Raw genomic sequence first — 15,779 nt, 5'->3', positions numbered from 1 at the left:
GTCTTGACGGACTGCCTGTCAGAGGAGAAGGTGGTTAATGTTAATATAGAATGAATCTTACTTTTTTCTTCAACCTTAAAAAGTTGTTTTAAAAGAAGATTAAATGTAAGAGCGCTATTATTTGCAAAAGCTTGTTTTTAACTGAAATGTGACTCAAATTACTCGATAAAAGGTTTAAAGCTTCTTAGGAAGCTTTCAGATATTCATAAAAATATTTTATTGAACTTTTATACTTAAATCTAATAACTTCATATACTTAAATTTAATAATTATAGCATTTTATCATGTTTGTTTATATTTTGTATGTTTGCTGCTGTTTTAAAATAGATTTTGGATGTCAAACATTTCAAACCTAAATCCTTGAGCTTGCTTTTCTAATAAACAAAGGGACATTTTCTTTACATAATTATAATGTCATTATCTTAAAACCAAAAATTAATACCATCTGATATTTAATCTATTGAAATTTCCATAATTATACTTCTGTTTTTAGTTGTTCAGTCTTCTGTGTATTGCATTTGGTTGTCATGTATCCAAGTCTTAATTTTAAACACTGCCTCTCCCACCTCTTTTTTTTTTCCTTCTTATACTATTTGTTGAGAAGATCAGATTGTTGTTCAGTAGAATGTCTAATATTCTAGATATTCTGAAAAGTGTTTCCGGTAAATTTGGATTTAGATTTGAAGGCTTGATTAGATTTAGGTTTCAGTATTTATTGGTAAAAATACTTCATGGATGGAATTCTGTCACATCAGGTATAGATAGTGTCTGGTTATCCCAGTTTTAGTGATGCTGATTTGTGGTAACAGCCTTCATCGAAAAGTTGCATAGATATGAGCCTGTTTCTGGTAATATGTGCAAGAAAAAAGGTTGGAAAGAAAATGTTAACAGTCAATTAGCTCTGCTTTAGGATTCGGGTGTCTTTTGTTTTTATATTTTTACTTTTCTGTGTTTTCCAAGACTCCACATTGAACATGTGTTGCTTTTTATAAGAGAGGAAAACTTACTTTGTCATTAGTCTTGATACCTTTGGAAGATTAGATCCCAAAGTCTTCATTTGTTCTTCCTGTATTCCTTTTATTTTTAATTAGTAATTTAAGTCTTTTGCAGTCTGAGGTCTTATTTTTTTAAATAGTTGGTCAAGTTATAGGACAGTAAATAGAAAACAGGTCTAATGTTTGCAACCTTCCAGTAAAAAACCAACCTTTCACAAATCAAGTTATATAAAGACAAATAGAAGACCCTGTGCATCTGAAAGTAAATCTAATTTATAGCCATCCCATAATAAATTACAAATCATAACTATATAAATGTGTTGTTTCTTTGAGCTCTTACTATGGGCATCAGTTGATGTTCTCTTGTGAGAAGTGTGAGAAGTGAGACTGCTAACATTTTATTTCTCTGAGAATGGCTCCTGCAGATAAATTTTTAGGATCCCTCTTCCCCCAGTGTTGATTGGTGCAGTGGTGAGCACCTAACCCAAGGCCAGCCAGTATATATATGCTGATGACTGACCAGCCAGAATTTTGATGCCACCCCTTTAAAAAGCACACTTATAGGTAGATGATAGGTTAGATCTTTAAAGTAGGCTGATTTTTGCCGTGTGTAAGCAGAAGCAACTAGTTGAGAGAGAAGAGGGGGAGAAAAGCTGACTAGAGATCTTGTAGTCCCAAGAATTAGTTTCTCTTGAATGAAGCCTCTTTTTTTAAAAAAAAGATTTATTTTATTTATTTATTTATTTTTAAGATTTTATTCATTTGACAGAGAATGAGAGAGAGAGAGAGAGAGAAGCGCGTGTGCACAAGAGGCAGAGCGGCAGGCAGAGGGAGAGGGAGAAGCAGACTCCCTGCTGAGCAGGGAGCCAAATGCAGGGCTCGATTCCAGGCACCTGGGATCATGACTTAGGCCGAAGGTAGCTGCTTCACTGACTGAGACACCCACGCGCTCCTTATTTATTTTAGAGAGCAAGCGAGAGAGCATGTGCGTGAGTTGGGGGAGGGTCAGAGGGAGAGAATCTCAAGCAGACTCCCTGCTGAGCGGGGCATCAACCCTCCCAGGCTTGATCCCTCCATCCATGAGATATGACCTAAGCAGAAACCAAGAGTTGGACAGCTCAGCCTAACCAACCAGGTGCCCTGCAGCCTCTTGTTTTAAGGCCAGCTATACCTCATTTCCTGTGTCATTGAGATTCCTTATATCTTTATAATAAATTCTTAAGTATGGTTTTGTTCTTCATAATAAATTCGTTGCTTAAACAAGATTAGACTTCATAATTTGTGAAAATATGTTCAACTTTTATTGTCACACATTTCACTTTATGAAAGTAATCTAGATCAATGTCTTAAATTTTTATGGAAAAAAATCCACATAGGTATTTTTGATGACTTACTCGTCATTAATATACCATAGTTTGCTTAGTTGTTTTTTGCTGGCATTTGGAATGTTTTCTATAACTAGAGTAATCATGAACATTTTGTACTATTTTCAAAATATAGATTTAAATGAATGAGTTTAGTTAATGTGTATTTTAGCTTTTTAAGGATTCAGTTACTATTTTAAATAGAGATGTTAATTAAAAAATTGTTAACATGAGAGGACTTTAAAATACTTAGCTTGCAGTATAATTTGATAGGTTTCTTACAGGCCTACATTTTGACAGCTTTTATTTTGTAGCTGTGTACTTCCATATATATCCATCCACACACATATATCCATTTATACGTATTTACTTTAGTACTTGGATAATCTGATGTGAATTGGAGTGACTGCCATACCTTTAGAGGTATAGGGTATCTTTGTTCCTGTTTAGTTGTTTTCTCTCTAAAACCAAATTTACTTTTATAACATTGGGGAAGATGAATCACTTGATCTTATTTTCTGAGTACTGTTCCACTGCCAAAAACTTCACTGACAATAAAATCCTCAGAAGATGTGTTTTTCTGAAATTCTTTAGTCCCCTCCCAGCATTTTGCAAATAAAAGGCTTTATGAACAAATTAAGCTAATAGGTATACATGTTTAAAAGTCTTTCTGATCATAAAATTCTTGACACTTAAGCATGGAATGCTTAATGTAGTGAATTGAAAAAAGATGGAAAAGTGTAAAGCAAATAAAATTACTCAATGTTATTACCATCTAGAAATAGCGACTGCTAACATTTGATGTATTTTTATGTCTTCTGTGTATAATTCTACACTTATTTCCTGTATTTTTGTTAATATTGTGATCATTTTCTCATGTTATGAATATCTTCTGATCTAACAAGCTTTAGATCTGTAAATGGTGCTAAAAACTTTTATTTCCATTTCTCCCTAAATATCCATTTTCCGTTTATTTCCTACCGTCCTACTTTTCTAGATTTTAAAAAGTTATCTAAACTCGTAAGATATGGAGCACCTCTATTTTAATAAAGATGTTAAGTATCAGGCATCCTTCATGTTTAGCTTTGAATGGAAATGTTCTCTTTCAAATAATTTTTTAAGTGTGTGTACATCTTATCTTTAGTAGAAGGTTACACAGTGGAAGGATGTAATTTATATAAAGTTACAAGTCAGAATGTTCTCTTTCTCTGAAAAGACAATTTATTGTTTATTCTCCCCCTCATGTTTTCAACATTGTTACTGGGATTGTTTAGGTCAGAGTGAACAGCCTGTGCATCAAAAGGTCTGAAAAAGCACTTCTAAAATGTTTACAATGACTTTATACAAAATGTTAATGAAGCTGTGAAAATTTAGGATTGAATTATCTGCCAACTTGTCATAGAGTAGAAGATATTCTTTAATGAAAGCCATAAGCAAGTGAAGTTGATCATAATGTTACATAATTTTAGAGCCCAAATCCTTGGAGGTCATTCTGTCTATTGCTGCTAAAATGCATGGGGTTAGACTGCCCTGAGGAAGTCAAGTGATTTGCTCAGGGTCACTCACCTAGCTAATGGTTTTAGATTTGAAGCCTCTAATTCAGCAAACTATAGTTTTTACAAAAGTCGTAGTACACCATCAGTAACAGAAACTAGCCCCCGCCCCAGGCTTCCAAAGGAATGAAGAAAATAGATGTTTTGACTTTTGACTTAGGTGCTTTTCCAGGTGAAGGTAATGGATGAGTATTTAACTATATGATCAAAACACCACTACATTATTTGAAAGCGGCACTGGAAGAAATAAGACAGGGTGCCTGCCTATCGGTAACTTGTAACTATGACTTTAAGCCCCATTCTAGATGGGAAAAACTGTGTGTGTGTGTTTTTTTTTTTTTTTGAATGACTACACACTACTGTATTAAGTGGGTTATGGTCATTTTTCATCTACATTCTGATCATGTATTCATGGTACATTATTAATCTCAGGATCCATATTTTCATAATTAATGTTAGTGAAACTTTATAACAAGATATGTTTAGTATTTTTAAAACCTTGAATAGAATTGACTTTTATTTTTCAGAAAGTAGTACTCTGTTTATTTTTACAGATATATTTACACAATATAATAGTTAGTCACTACCTGCTTTGCCAGGGATTTTTATAGCTGCTGGGGATACAGTAGAAAACAGAACAAAGACCCAGTCTTCATGGACCTTACATTCAAGTCTGAGATTTCAGTGTATTTGGAAAAAATAAAAATAAAAAACACAAATAAATTAAGGTGACTTCATTTTTAAAAATTCTGATGAAAATGTTTTAGGGCTTTCTTGGATGTAAAACATATTTTCTACTGTTTATGATATTTCAGGAAATATTCAGTTGACCTGTGAAATACCAAGGACCAAGGGAAATACAATATCCATTTAAAAATCTTTTTCGTATATTAATGATTTGACTGCAGTTTCATGGCTTACGGCTGTAGAAATCTACCTGGAATGCTTATGAATTAGGAAACAACTGTAGCTAGGTAGTTTGCATAAAATACATACAGAATTTATGAGAGTTCAAGCCTGGAGTCACACTGATTTGACTTCCCCACTTTCCACTGCATTCCAGTCTTCCTCTTTAGGATTTTTACTCTTCTGTTTCAATAAAGGTAGGATGAATGAGTAAAAATGTAATGGTTCACCTAAATGACTTAACACCCTAGAGTTACAGCATTTGAAACAAAGCATGCATATTTCTGATATTTTTTATTTCGTTACATGTTAATTAAAAAGAATCCACGTGACTCTTCAACCATACTTCCAGTGCTGTTTAGCCAGCAAATAGTATTAAGCAGCTACTATGATTTACAGTCTGTGTTAATTACCCCAGTTCATTCAGGAATGAATTGGCTGCTGCTTCTTAGGGAGCTTATAGTTTAGTTGGATGAGATAAGACATGTACATAATAAAGTAAGTGAGAAGTGCTATGAGAGAGGTATAGATTATGTGCTTTGTGAATTGTGTGGCCGGCCATGTTTCTCCTCCAATGCTTTGGTTCATTGCACTATCAGCTGTTAATTATTCAGAGGTCACGGAGTCTTTCTCATAGCCAAGAACTCAGAAAGACGTTAAGAACTCAAGGGTCTGAAAATGGAGCGTACTATAATTTTATGAATATTGGTAGAAGATATGAGATTCCTGGGTTTAGAGACAAAAGAATTGTATTATTCATGACAGTGCGTGTAACGTGAGCTTCATTTTTGTGTTGACTTCCTTTGCCCCCTCAAAGGGCAACACACAGGGTTTCAGTTCGGGCAGATGCTACTCACATAGTGGGTTTGCATCATAGCTGAGAAGTCCTTGAATGTAGGGAATCTGAGTCTTTGCTAATGCGCTGCATGGAAACTTACCTGACCTTTTTTTCCTAGAGGAAGACCTTATCTTTATTATACAGGGCAATAAAAAGCCTGCTGTCTCCTCAGGATGGAGGCATTGTTTTCCAAGACTGTTCACTCTTTAAATACATCCTTGACAATGTAATCTGGATGAAAGCCCCAGTGCCTTCACATTGAAAACATGCAGAAATGCTAGAGACCTGTAGAGAACTATCTCCCAACTGGTCTCGGAGTAGCTAACCTAAATGGATGTCTCAGAGTTCATGAATTAATGTTTATGTGCATTGCCTGTTTATTCTTAAGCTGCATCTCAGAGGCCTTTTTTACTTCCTAAATGCTCTGTGCTATATACTACTGCTTATCCTGAATTAAAATTTGATTCTCTTTAGAGTAAGCAAATAACTCAAATTGATATGCATGCTGAGGTGTTTAGGAGTGGGTGTACTGATGTCTTCAACTTACTTTGCATCAAAAATAAGATGGATGGACAGAGAGATGGATAAATGGGTTGATAGTCTCAAAGTAAATACAACAAAATGTTAATTGTCAAATCTAGGTGATGGATAGATGATTGTTTACAATGATTTCAATTTCTTCGTATGAAAATTTGTAATAAAATGTTGGGGGAAAAGCCAAGCCAATTGCTCTCTTCTATTCTCTCCCCCAACTCAGTTTTCTTTGCAACTAAACTCACCTTGGCATTTCAAGAAAGCTTCATTGGCAATTCTTATCAAAATGTAAATGGATGACAACATTTAAAAAATTTGTTTAGAGTGTCTACTTTTGGCCATTTTAAGCATAATGGGCTTCTGTTTAAAATTGGGGATTTGGAGAATAAGGGTCCCACTTGTAAAAGGAAATCATTGTTCTGCATGCTAGCATTTTAGGTATACAGCCTGAGTATAAAGGGCATTTCATGCAGGAAAAATATTTTTAGGTAAAGGAGGCAGACCAGTTCCACTTGGCACATCCTTCTTGGTGAGCTGCCCTAAACTTTTACTACCTTTTTGAAATTTTAGGTTGCAGGTCTTTTCAAATTCATGTCCAGACTTTTTTTTTTTTTTTAATGAGGCCATATTTGTGACTGTTACATTTCTGATTTTTAGAATTTGGGGCAGGGCATAGCATTTTGGCTTACTGGCAATAGCAGTGGTAGTTGGAATTAGGACACAATACTTAATGACAGGAAATGTTATGGCTGCTTAAAAGTGAGACTAAAGGAGGAAACAATCCATGTAATTATAAAAGGTAGGGTTATTTTAATTATAGTTTTTTTTTTTTTCAGTTAGTACAAGTAAGTGTAACCTGTATCATACGGAATTTTGTTTTATATGGAATACTGTTATATATAAACAGTGAAATTTCATCTCTAACCTAGGAAGTATGTATGAAATGGTAGCTGTGATTGGTGACTAGTATACTGTTAGGTAATATTAAAATGGACTATTTCAGTGATTGATTCTAAATGTTAAACTAAGCATTCACATTAGACAACTGACAGGATTTTCCTCAACTAGAGGGGTTAAGTTTTAGAAGTCCTCAAAAAGTACGTTTTTTATATGAATTGCTTCAGATGTTTACTTTCTCCTCAAAACTCCTTTTCACTTTTTTTCAGGGTTTTAAGGATACATCAAGAATCAGCTTTTCTAAAAAAATTGTTTTGCATAAATGAAAAATATGTACGGTTTATAGAATTACCAAAAAGTTAAATACCCATGTAATCACTACCTAGGACAAGAACTAGAACTTGGCTAATCATTCTAAAAACCTTCTTTGTACCCTCCCAGTTACTGTGTTTCCCGGCAAAGTTGATCCCTATCCTGTATGGTAATCTTTCACTTGTTTTTCTTAATGGTTTAACAACCAGGGCTTTGCAAAGGATAAGTTCTCAGTCACGCAGGAGATTACAGATACAATGCAGTGGTTTTTAACTCTATTGGACAGGATACCCCATTTTTAAATTTTGTATTCTTTAATGCCCACTTTATCATATCAAAATAAAATTCATATATAACATTGCCTACCAGCATACAAATTTAAAATTTTAATATAATGTCCTAATTATAGAGGAGAAGAAAAGAAACTTGTAATGAAATAAGCATTTCAGTGTAAATATCTGGGCATGACTGTGACAAAAGGGAATGACGTAGCCAGATATTTGTAACCTTCCTAATAACAAGTAAGTTTGGATTTAGGAGAACACAACAGTTACCCGAATAGGGCTGACTGGTTTTCTTTAACATTTTGAAATGAGAGCAAAATAAGAAAATTTATGCATATGGGTAGAATTGTGTGTGCCACCTACAAATGTCTGCTGATACAAGTGTGTTGGGTGATTCAAGTATCATGAGTGGCATTGCTGTTGGTGGAATAATTGTCTGTAATGGTAGACTTAACCTTTTCAAGTTTTGGAGGAAAGAAAACAGATTTTTCCTTTTTACACAATATTTCTGGAAAAGAGATTTTCACCAGTATGAATTTCTGGGAGGGGTATCTAAAAATTCCATAGGATGAGGGCATGATACTTCTTTGTGTGGGACTGCCCAGGCATTGCAGAATGTCTAACATCTTTTTCATCCCCCGCCCACGCCAATAGCATCACTCACGCAATCCTATTGTCAGAAATACCTGTGAGAGGTTACACCCTCGGATTTAGGATTTGGTTGTGGTGCTTTTCAATAAATTATGTAACTTTTCCTCTATTTTTGAGGGTCTGTAAAGGTAGATTTTACCGGGTCGTTTTAACCTGGAGGATTCAGGGATCTATGATCTTTTTGTTGTTAGAATTTATTATTACTTATTCTTATTAAGTGCCAGCTTAATACTGCAGAAAATTTCAAATCACCTTTTGACAACCCATTCTTCCCTTTCCCACCCAAATTCTTGATAAAGAGCTCTTGAAGTGAAGACACATTCTTTTCTAAAGAACCATGTACATCTTGCTGTAAAATGCTGCCCACGGCTATGGAAACAGTGTTTGCCCAGGTTCTTTTTATTGTCCAGGTCCTGAAAGACTCTTGTTTATGAATTGTCTCTTCACAACGCATGCACCCCCCCGCCACCTGCCCTAACCTCTCTATCTCACCCTTACCCCCCCAAAAAAATTCCATATAAATTTTTTGTTAATATTTGACTGTGTGTGTTATTTTGGGATATGGTATATAGCTTTCATCAGATTCTCCAGGGGTTCTCTGACCACAAAAGTGGATCAGATGTTTCTTTCCCTGATTTCTTACAACAATTAAATCTGGTTATTCTTTTTTTTTTTTTAATCTGGTTTTTCTTCTGCTAGCGTTCATCATTACGTGCTGAGTTTCCGTTTTAACCTGGAAAATGGGCTCAGACTCTGAGCTGTCCGCTGGGGGAGCAACCCTTACTGAGGTGCTCAGGTAGAGGGACACAGTGGAGCAGAAAATTTCAAATTCAAATGTTAGTTGGGCTTATTTATTTGTTAGGTGGGTAATTTCACATTTTACTGATAAGGTTAATATATTCAGTTAACAACTTTGTTTTAAATTGGTGGGCTTTCTTCTTTAGACCTATTATCTTCATCTTTAGTTTGCATTTTTGTGTCACAACCACAATCTATTAAAGATTTATAAGCTCTCTGAGGCAATATAAATTTTAAGTATTGTTTTAGAATTCATATGTTGATGGAATTTGACACATGGTCGTTTTCTAAATCACTTAAAAGTCTGTTATTTTACCTTATTTTGGAAAATTGGTATTTTCCTCTAAAATTGAGGTGATTTAAAAAATTGAATTTAAAAAATCTTACATAAATATGTTATAAAAAGTAGGATTGTTCAAAATTAAAGTTTTGTGAAAGGTTTCTTTTGTCATGTTACTAAGAAATTGTTTTTATCCATGCTTGCTGCTAATGTTAGAGTCCTAGTTGAAATACTCCTATAAAAACTTACACATTCTCAGATATCTGTAGTAATTTTTGAATTTTGAGAATGTTAAGAAATGGAATCTTTTAAGACTCCCAGTTTCATCAGTAGTTTAAGATATGTCTCTAGCCAATGATATTGTGGGTTCAAGTGCAAAATGGACAGATTGCAATATTCCCCTTTACCTCTCCTATGCTGGTTTTTGGTGGAGTTGTTAATTAGCTGCTTGTTGAAAAATGGAAGCGTTTGGTATTGAAGAAGTAAAGGGGGTAAAATAATACACAAATTGAGTGAGTAATACTACCATATAATTAAAGCAGCCTGTTCAGAAGATCATACTTTGTATATATACTTAAAAAAACCACATGCATACCTGTTGTTTTAAATAGCTAGTTTTCATTAATTATTTTGTAGCTGTGTCTCTGTCTTTGTTTTCTACTGATGTTTTCTCATTTCTGTCTTCTTCCTCTTAAGTGTTCCAAATCTTTGTTAGAAAATATTTTACAATTTAAATTTTAAGTGTAGGGTAAGATCATTTCATTTCTTGGGACGAAATAATGATCTCTTAATGTCCTTAACTTTGAAGTCTGTTTTCCTCTGGTTGCATTAGGCAGATCTGTTTGTTTTCATCTCCTGCACTCTTCCTAATGCCTCTTTTCATTTGACTGTATTTGTTGTTCCCCTTCAAGTCTTTGTCTTAGATGATTTTCCAATATTCAACTAAGTGGGAAAATATCTGGTAGAGTTGAAGAATTTTTTCTGTCTGGGCTCTATACTATAAGGTTTGCTTATAGGCATGCTTCTTTTTGTTTATTTAAATAAAGATAGTCTCTATAGTGGTTGTCTTTGATTTCACCCTTTTTGCTTTTTAAAAAATACAACTTTTCAATTGATTGCTTTGAAAGCCATTTAAAATTGCTTTTGGGTTAGTTAGGAGTGTGTAGTTAATGCTTCCTTTTGGGAAACTTTTAAGTTTATCTTTTGTGCCCAAAGTAAAGGGTATTCATTTTATTGTCTAAATTAATTTATATAATGTCTTTCAGGCTTCTCTTCAGCCAGGATAAAAAATGGCTTTTTTTTCTTTCTTTTACCCTCTTTTTAAAAAAATGAGGTTATACTAGTTTAGGACTAACTTAATTCAGGTAGGAGTAGATTACCTTTCTGGGTTCTTTGTTTTGTAATCTCATGTTGGGGTATATCACCAAAGCTTAGAAACTTTGTATCTAGAGCATTTGACTTAGTGCTCTTAATAAACACTTAACAAATATGTGAGTGAATGAACAAATGAGTGAATGAATCAAACCTAATTGAGGTGTCAAGCAAGAACACTACTGTGTAGTGTCTTTAGATGTAGAGATTTTTGCAGTTTGGTTGGTAAAATGGATTTGAAGACTTGCACTGGTTTGCAGACCACTGGAAAAAATCTTATCTTTTCAATAATGTGGTAAAAGCACACTAGAATATAATTGTGGGCTTACTTCATAAATCAAAACTTTCAAAATAACTTTTTATTTGATAGAAATAATACATGTTCATATAGAAATTTTATAAAATATAGTAAGGAATGAAGAAGAAAAAGTTATTTGTAAGTCTACCACCTGGAAAAAAGTACTGTTAGCTTTTTGATACAGTTAGGTGCACAGACTTCAATATATACTTTAAATAAAAGGGTATATACATTCAGTTTTGAATTTTGCTTTATATGTGTGAATCCAATTAACATTTTTTTCTGTTTTTGTTTTTTAAACCTTACAGGCCCCTTCACAGATGTAGTCACTACAAATCTTAAGTTGCGAAATCCATCTGATAGAAAAGTGTGTTTTAAAGTGAAGACTACAGCACCTCGTCGGTACTGTGTGAGGCCCAACAGTGGAATTATTGACCCAGGGTTGACTGTGACTGTTTCAGGTAGCAAATCGTGTTCTGAATTTGAACAGTATTGAATTCTGACCTTTTTATGGTTATGTTGAATTTGGTTTTAATTAGCAGGGTTTCATTTGGAGGGAGGAAAATAGTTTTTAAGTTATTCTGGCTTGCCTTTAGTCATGTCCTTCTGTTATCTTTTACTATATGCAGCTGTTGCAGAGCATTTCTCACCCTTATCTTGTGGTTGAGGGTGTCTGTGGTCAATTTATAAACAATAATTGTCATTTTAAAATTTTTATATCCTTTATTTCTACCGCTCAGTACCACATTCTCTGCCCTTATTTATCTTTGAAATATTACATCATTTTTGTGATTGATCATTGTTTTCAGATCTCTGGCTCTTGTTACATATTGTGTTCAGCTATACAAGTATTATTCTAAGTCTTAAAAATGTACAATGCCTCTTTTTTGCTGATTGTATCAAATGAGTGTTGCTACCATTCATTATAAATGCCAAAGCTTAGTTTTTTGGTTCCCTTTTGTGTTTACTTGTAGTCCAAGGAGTATCCTTGGTTCCCTCCATGTATGGATTGCTTACTCCTGCTGTGGAGTCTCTGCCGTTGCTATAGTTAATGCTCTCTATAAACTTCCTTTCTTCTATCAGACTTCCCAAAACAGTACTCCTTAACAATATTATCTGACATAGTTAAGAAATAGGAAGCAAGTATGAGAACATATCTTAATTGTGGGAGAACTTCTTAGGCTTCGCACAGAGACAATTTACTCTTACTTTCTAGCAGTAGTTCTCACCTCCCACTCTGTGTCCTGATAACAGGTGGAGCAGGAACACGTGTGGACCTCTCTCAGCTCAGAATCTATAGGGGCATGGCCTAGCCATGTATGTGTTTTAAAAACCAAAACATGCTTGGGTGATCCTGATAAGTAATCCTAAGATGCTAATTCTGTATCAGTTTCCTGGTTTTTAAATCTACAGCAGATTAAAAACACCAAATTATACAAAGAGTGAGAGCCTACAGCAAGCCCATGGAGAGTACTTAGAAGTAGAACTTGACTGCAAAGGTAGCGAAGGACTTACTGTAGAGTTCTGCGACACTGTAGGTACAGCCAAAAACTCAGAGCTAGTAGGCCCTAGAAGAGATGTTTTTGGTGAGTCTTGTGATATGGTGGCCTGGGAGGAATGTGTTTGTGTTTGTCCAAGTTCATGGAAAAGATGGATGGGAAAGAAGATAAAGCAATGAGTACACGCATTCTGGAAGTTGGTCTCTAAATCTTTAAGCCTTTTAGCTAAGTTGGAAGAAAATAGAATTATTTCTATCCGTGTGGTTAAAAATAGTTTCTTGATGCATCTAGTTTTATCCTTAGGAATCTGTAAAACTATTCAGAATGACTTTTTTGGAGGATTCTGAATTGCTGAAGTTTTACTGTATTATTATTTCTTAAGAAAAGTTTGAATTGCACAGGTCATTTACATGTGGGTTTTTTTCGGTATAAAGATAGTATAGTACTGTAAGTGTGTTTTCTCTTATGATTTTTAAAATTTTCATTTATTTTCTAAAGATTTTATTTATTAGAGAGTGTGCACATGCGCTGGGGGTGGGAGAGGGGTTGCAGGAAAGGGAAAAGCAGACTCCCAACTGAGCAGGGAACTCGACCGGGATCATGACCTGAGCTGAAAACAGACACTTAACTGGATTGAGCTACTCTGGCGCGCCTCTCTCTCTCTCTCTCTCTCTCTCTCGTTTTTAAAGATTTACTTATTTATTGGAGAGCGCGTGCCTGAGCAGGGGAGGGAGAGAATCTCAAGCAGACACCCTGCTGAGTGCAGAGCCTAATGCAGGGCTTGATCTCAAGACCCTGAGATCATGACCTGGGCTGAAACCAAGATGCTCTACCAACTGAGCCACCCTCTCATGATTTTTTTTTTTTAAAAGATTTATTTATTTGAGAGAGTGTGCGTGTGAGTGGGGAGAGGGGCAGAGGGAGAGGGAGAGAAGCAGACTCCCTGCTGTGCCTGGAGCCCAACACGGGGCTCAATCTCATGACCCTCAGATCACACTTGAGCCAAAATCAAGAAGAGTTGGACAGCCAACCGAGTGAGTCACCCAGATGCCCCTCTTAATGATTTTCTTAATAACATTTTCTTTTCCCTAGCTTACTTTATTGTAAGAATACAGTACATAATACAGTATAGAAAATATGTTAATGCCATGGTTTATGTTATTGGTAGGGCTTCTGGTCAGCAATAGGCTATTAGTACTTAAGTTTTTGGGGAGCCAAAAGTTATATGTGGATTTTCAACTGCATGGGGGCTTGGCATCCCAAGTCCCTATGTCGTTCAGGGGTCAACCTGTACTTACCAAAACACTTTGTCTTCCATAAATCCCTTTTCTTGAGCATCTGACATACTAAAAACTTCAGATACACTACTGTTTACATAGCGTGCCCTCAGATTCTTCTCCAATTGGAATTTAGCTCTTCAATTTTTAGTGTATTGCCTTTCCTTATAAGGAGCCCCTCAAACTGTACTTCCTTCTTCTAGCAACTTTCCTTGATTGACTCTGTATTACATACTCATTTCTTTTTTCCTTTTTCCACTTAGTTTTGTGGGTTCTTTCAGTTTGACATATTTATATATATTTTTAAGATTGTTTAATTCTTATATGGTCTGCAATAACAATATAATTGTCATAAAGTCACAGTCATGTTTTAAGTTTTCTTTTTATTCAGTTCCTCCTGATAAACCTACAGTGATTGCTCAGTTGAAGGGCATTAATGAACATATACTGTGCTTTATGTGGATCCTGAGGCATTTATCCTGTGCTTTTTTTTCTGCTATGTATTTGTCCCTTGAAAAATTTTTTTGGCCATGATGGGAGTTACAGACATCTCAGATACACTTAGAATATGTCTTATGTAGTTGTTATTTGCATTTGTCTTTTTGAAATCGTTGATGTACATGTACAGAAGATATATCTTAGAAATAATTTACACATTAGCAGGGGAATAATTTGTACAATACCATATATATATTTTGTGTAACTGTGGATTTGTTCTTATAGTCTTTGTAATATAAATTGAATAAAAGTTTCACATCACCTCTAGTTATAAGGAATCCCTAAAAATCCTCTTAAAGGCTACTGAAAATCTTGAGTGCTTAGAAAAATTTGAATACATTATTAGGATGCTAGAAAATTTCTGGAAATAATGAGAGTATGCCTTTTCCTTGTTACTTTGTTTTCTTAGAATCAGATTTAAACAGATTGATAAACTTCTTGAATGGTGTTTATTTAAAATCTATTTTTGAAAAATTAGCTTTATTAGAACACTAAAATATGGTAGTGAGTTTTGAAGTTAACTTTTAAATTCTCCTTTACGTATCGCAGCTGTCTAATTCTAAAAGATAATATCACTAAATACCAAATGAAGCCTTATATTTATAACTGGTTTTAATAGACAATTTACTAGATTTTAATCTGAGTTTACAGGTATTATAATAGTTGGCAACATTTTGAAAATTTTCCCAAACTTGAATTTAGAGGGGACAATCATAGATTTATATTTATTTTTTAAGTAGTTGTTTATTTTGTGGGCTGTTAAAATAGTTGGAAACCATAAAGTTGATTCTGGATCCTTAATATAAGTAATCCAGGATTAGTTTTCTTGAACCCGTCCTGGTTTTCCTTAAATTTGTGTATTAGTTAATAAAACAATAGGGATGATAAGCAGATGCAGGAGACACAAAGTCATATTTCCTTTTTTCTTATTTAGTAATGCTACAGCCTTTTGACTATGATCCCAATGAGAAGAGTAAACACAAGTTTATGGTACAGACAATTTTTGCTCCACCAAACACTTCAGATATGGAAGCTGTGGTAAGTATAGAAGTGGAACAGAATTTATTTTGGGGGATGTTGTTTAAACCGTATAGTTCTTATTTGAGAAAGCTAATTTTTAATTTAAAAATATGTAAATTTGTTAATTATAAATAAACCTGACTTAATTTCAAGAATGAAAGAATTTTGAAATAGTATTTCTTAGAAACCATTTAGAAATGCTACTATTAGGAAGAAAGTTCTTCAATCTCTAGAGATGTTAGTGTGATTTTTAACAGATGGTGATAGTATGTTTCTTGAGGTGGTATTGCCAGATAACCGTGGCAGGGTGATCAGTATGGAGTGCTGCACTGCGTCCTGTCTGAGCCACAGACCACCCCTGCTCCAAACAGCTGCGGTGTCCCCTGAGGTGAAACCCGTTAGTT

At 34.5% G+C, this 15,779-nt stretch overlaps 1 protein-coding gene across 2 annotated transcripts in view; it reads left to right on the top strand.

Moving 5' to 3' along the window:
* The window catches only part of VAPA (VAMP associated protein A), a 40,904-nt gene that overhangs the window by 7,564 nt on the left and 17,561 nt on the right, over nucleotides 1–15,779 (top strand). For both annotated transcript variants that reach the window (XM_027575819.2, XM_027575818.2), the window contains exons 2-3: nucleotides 11,390–11,542; nucleotides 15,290–15,393. In XM_027575819.2, coding sequence (XP_027431620.1) covers nucleotides 11,390–11,542; nucleotides 15,290–15,393 — 257 coding nt within the window. The remainder of the gene's footprint in view (nucleotides 1–11,389; nucleotides 11,543–15,289; nucleotides 15,394–15,779) is intronic.

This window comes from Zalophus californianus, chromosome 14 (assembly GCF_009762305.2).
Source record: "Zalophus californianus isolate mZalCal1 chromosome 14, mZalCal1.pri.v2, whole genome shotgun sequence".
Lineage (NCBI taxonomy): Eukaryota > Metazoa > Chordata > Mammalia > Carnivora > Otariidae > Zalophus > Zalophus californianus.
Note: the sequence above shows the minus strand (reverse complement) of the source record. Positions and strands in the feature narration are given on the sequence as shown.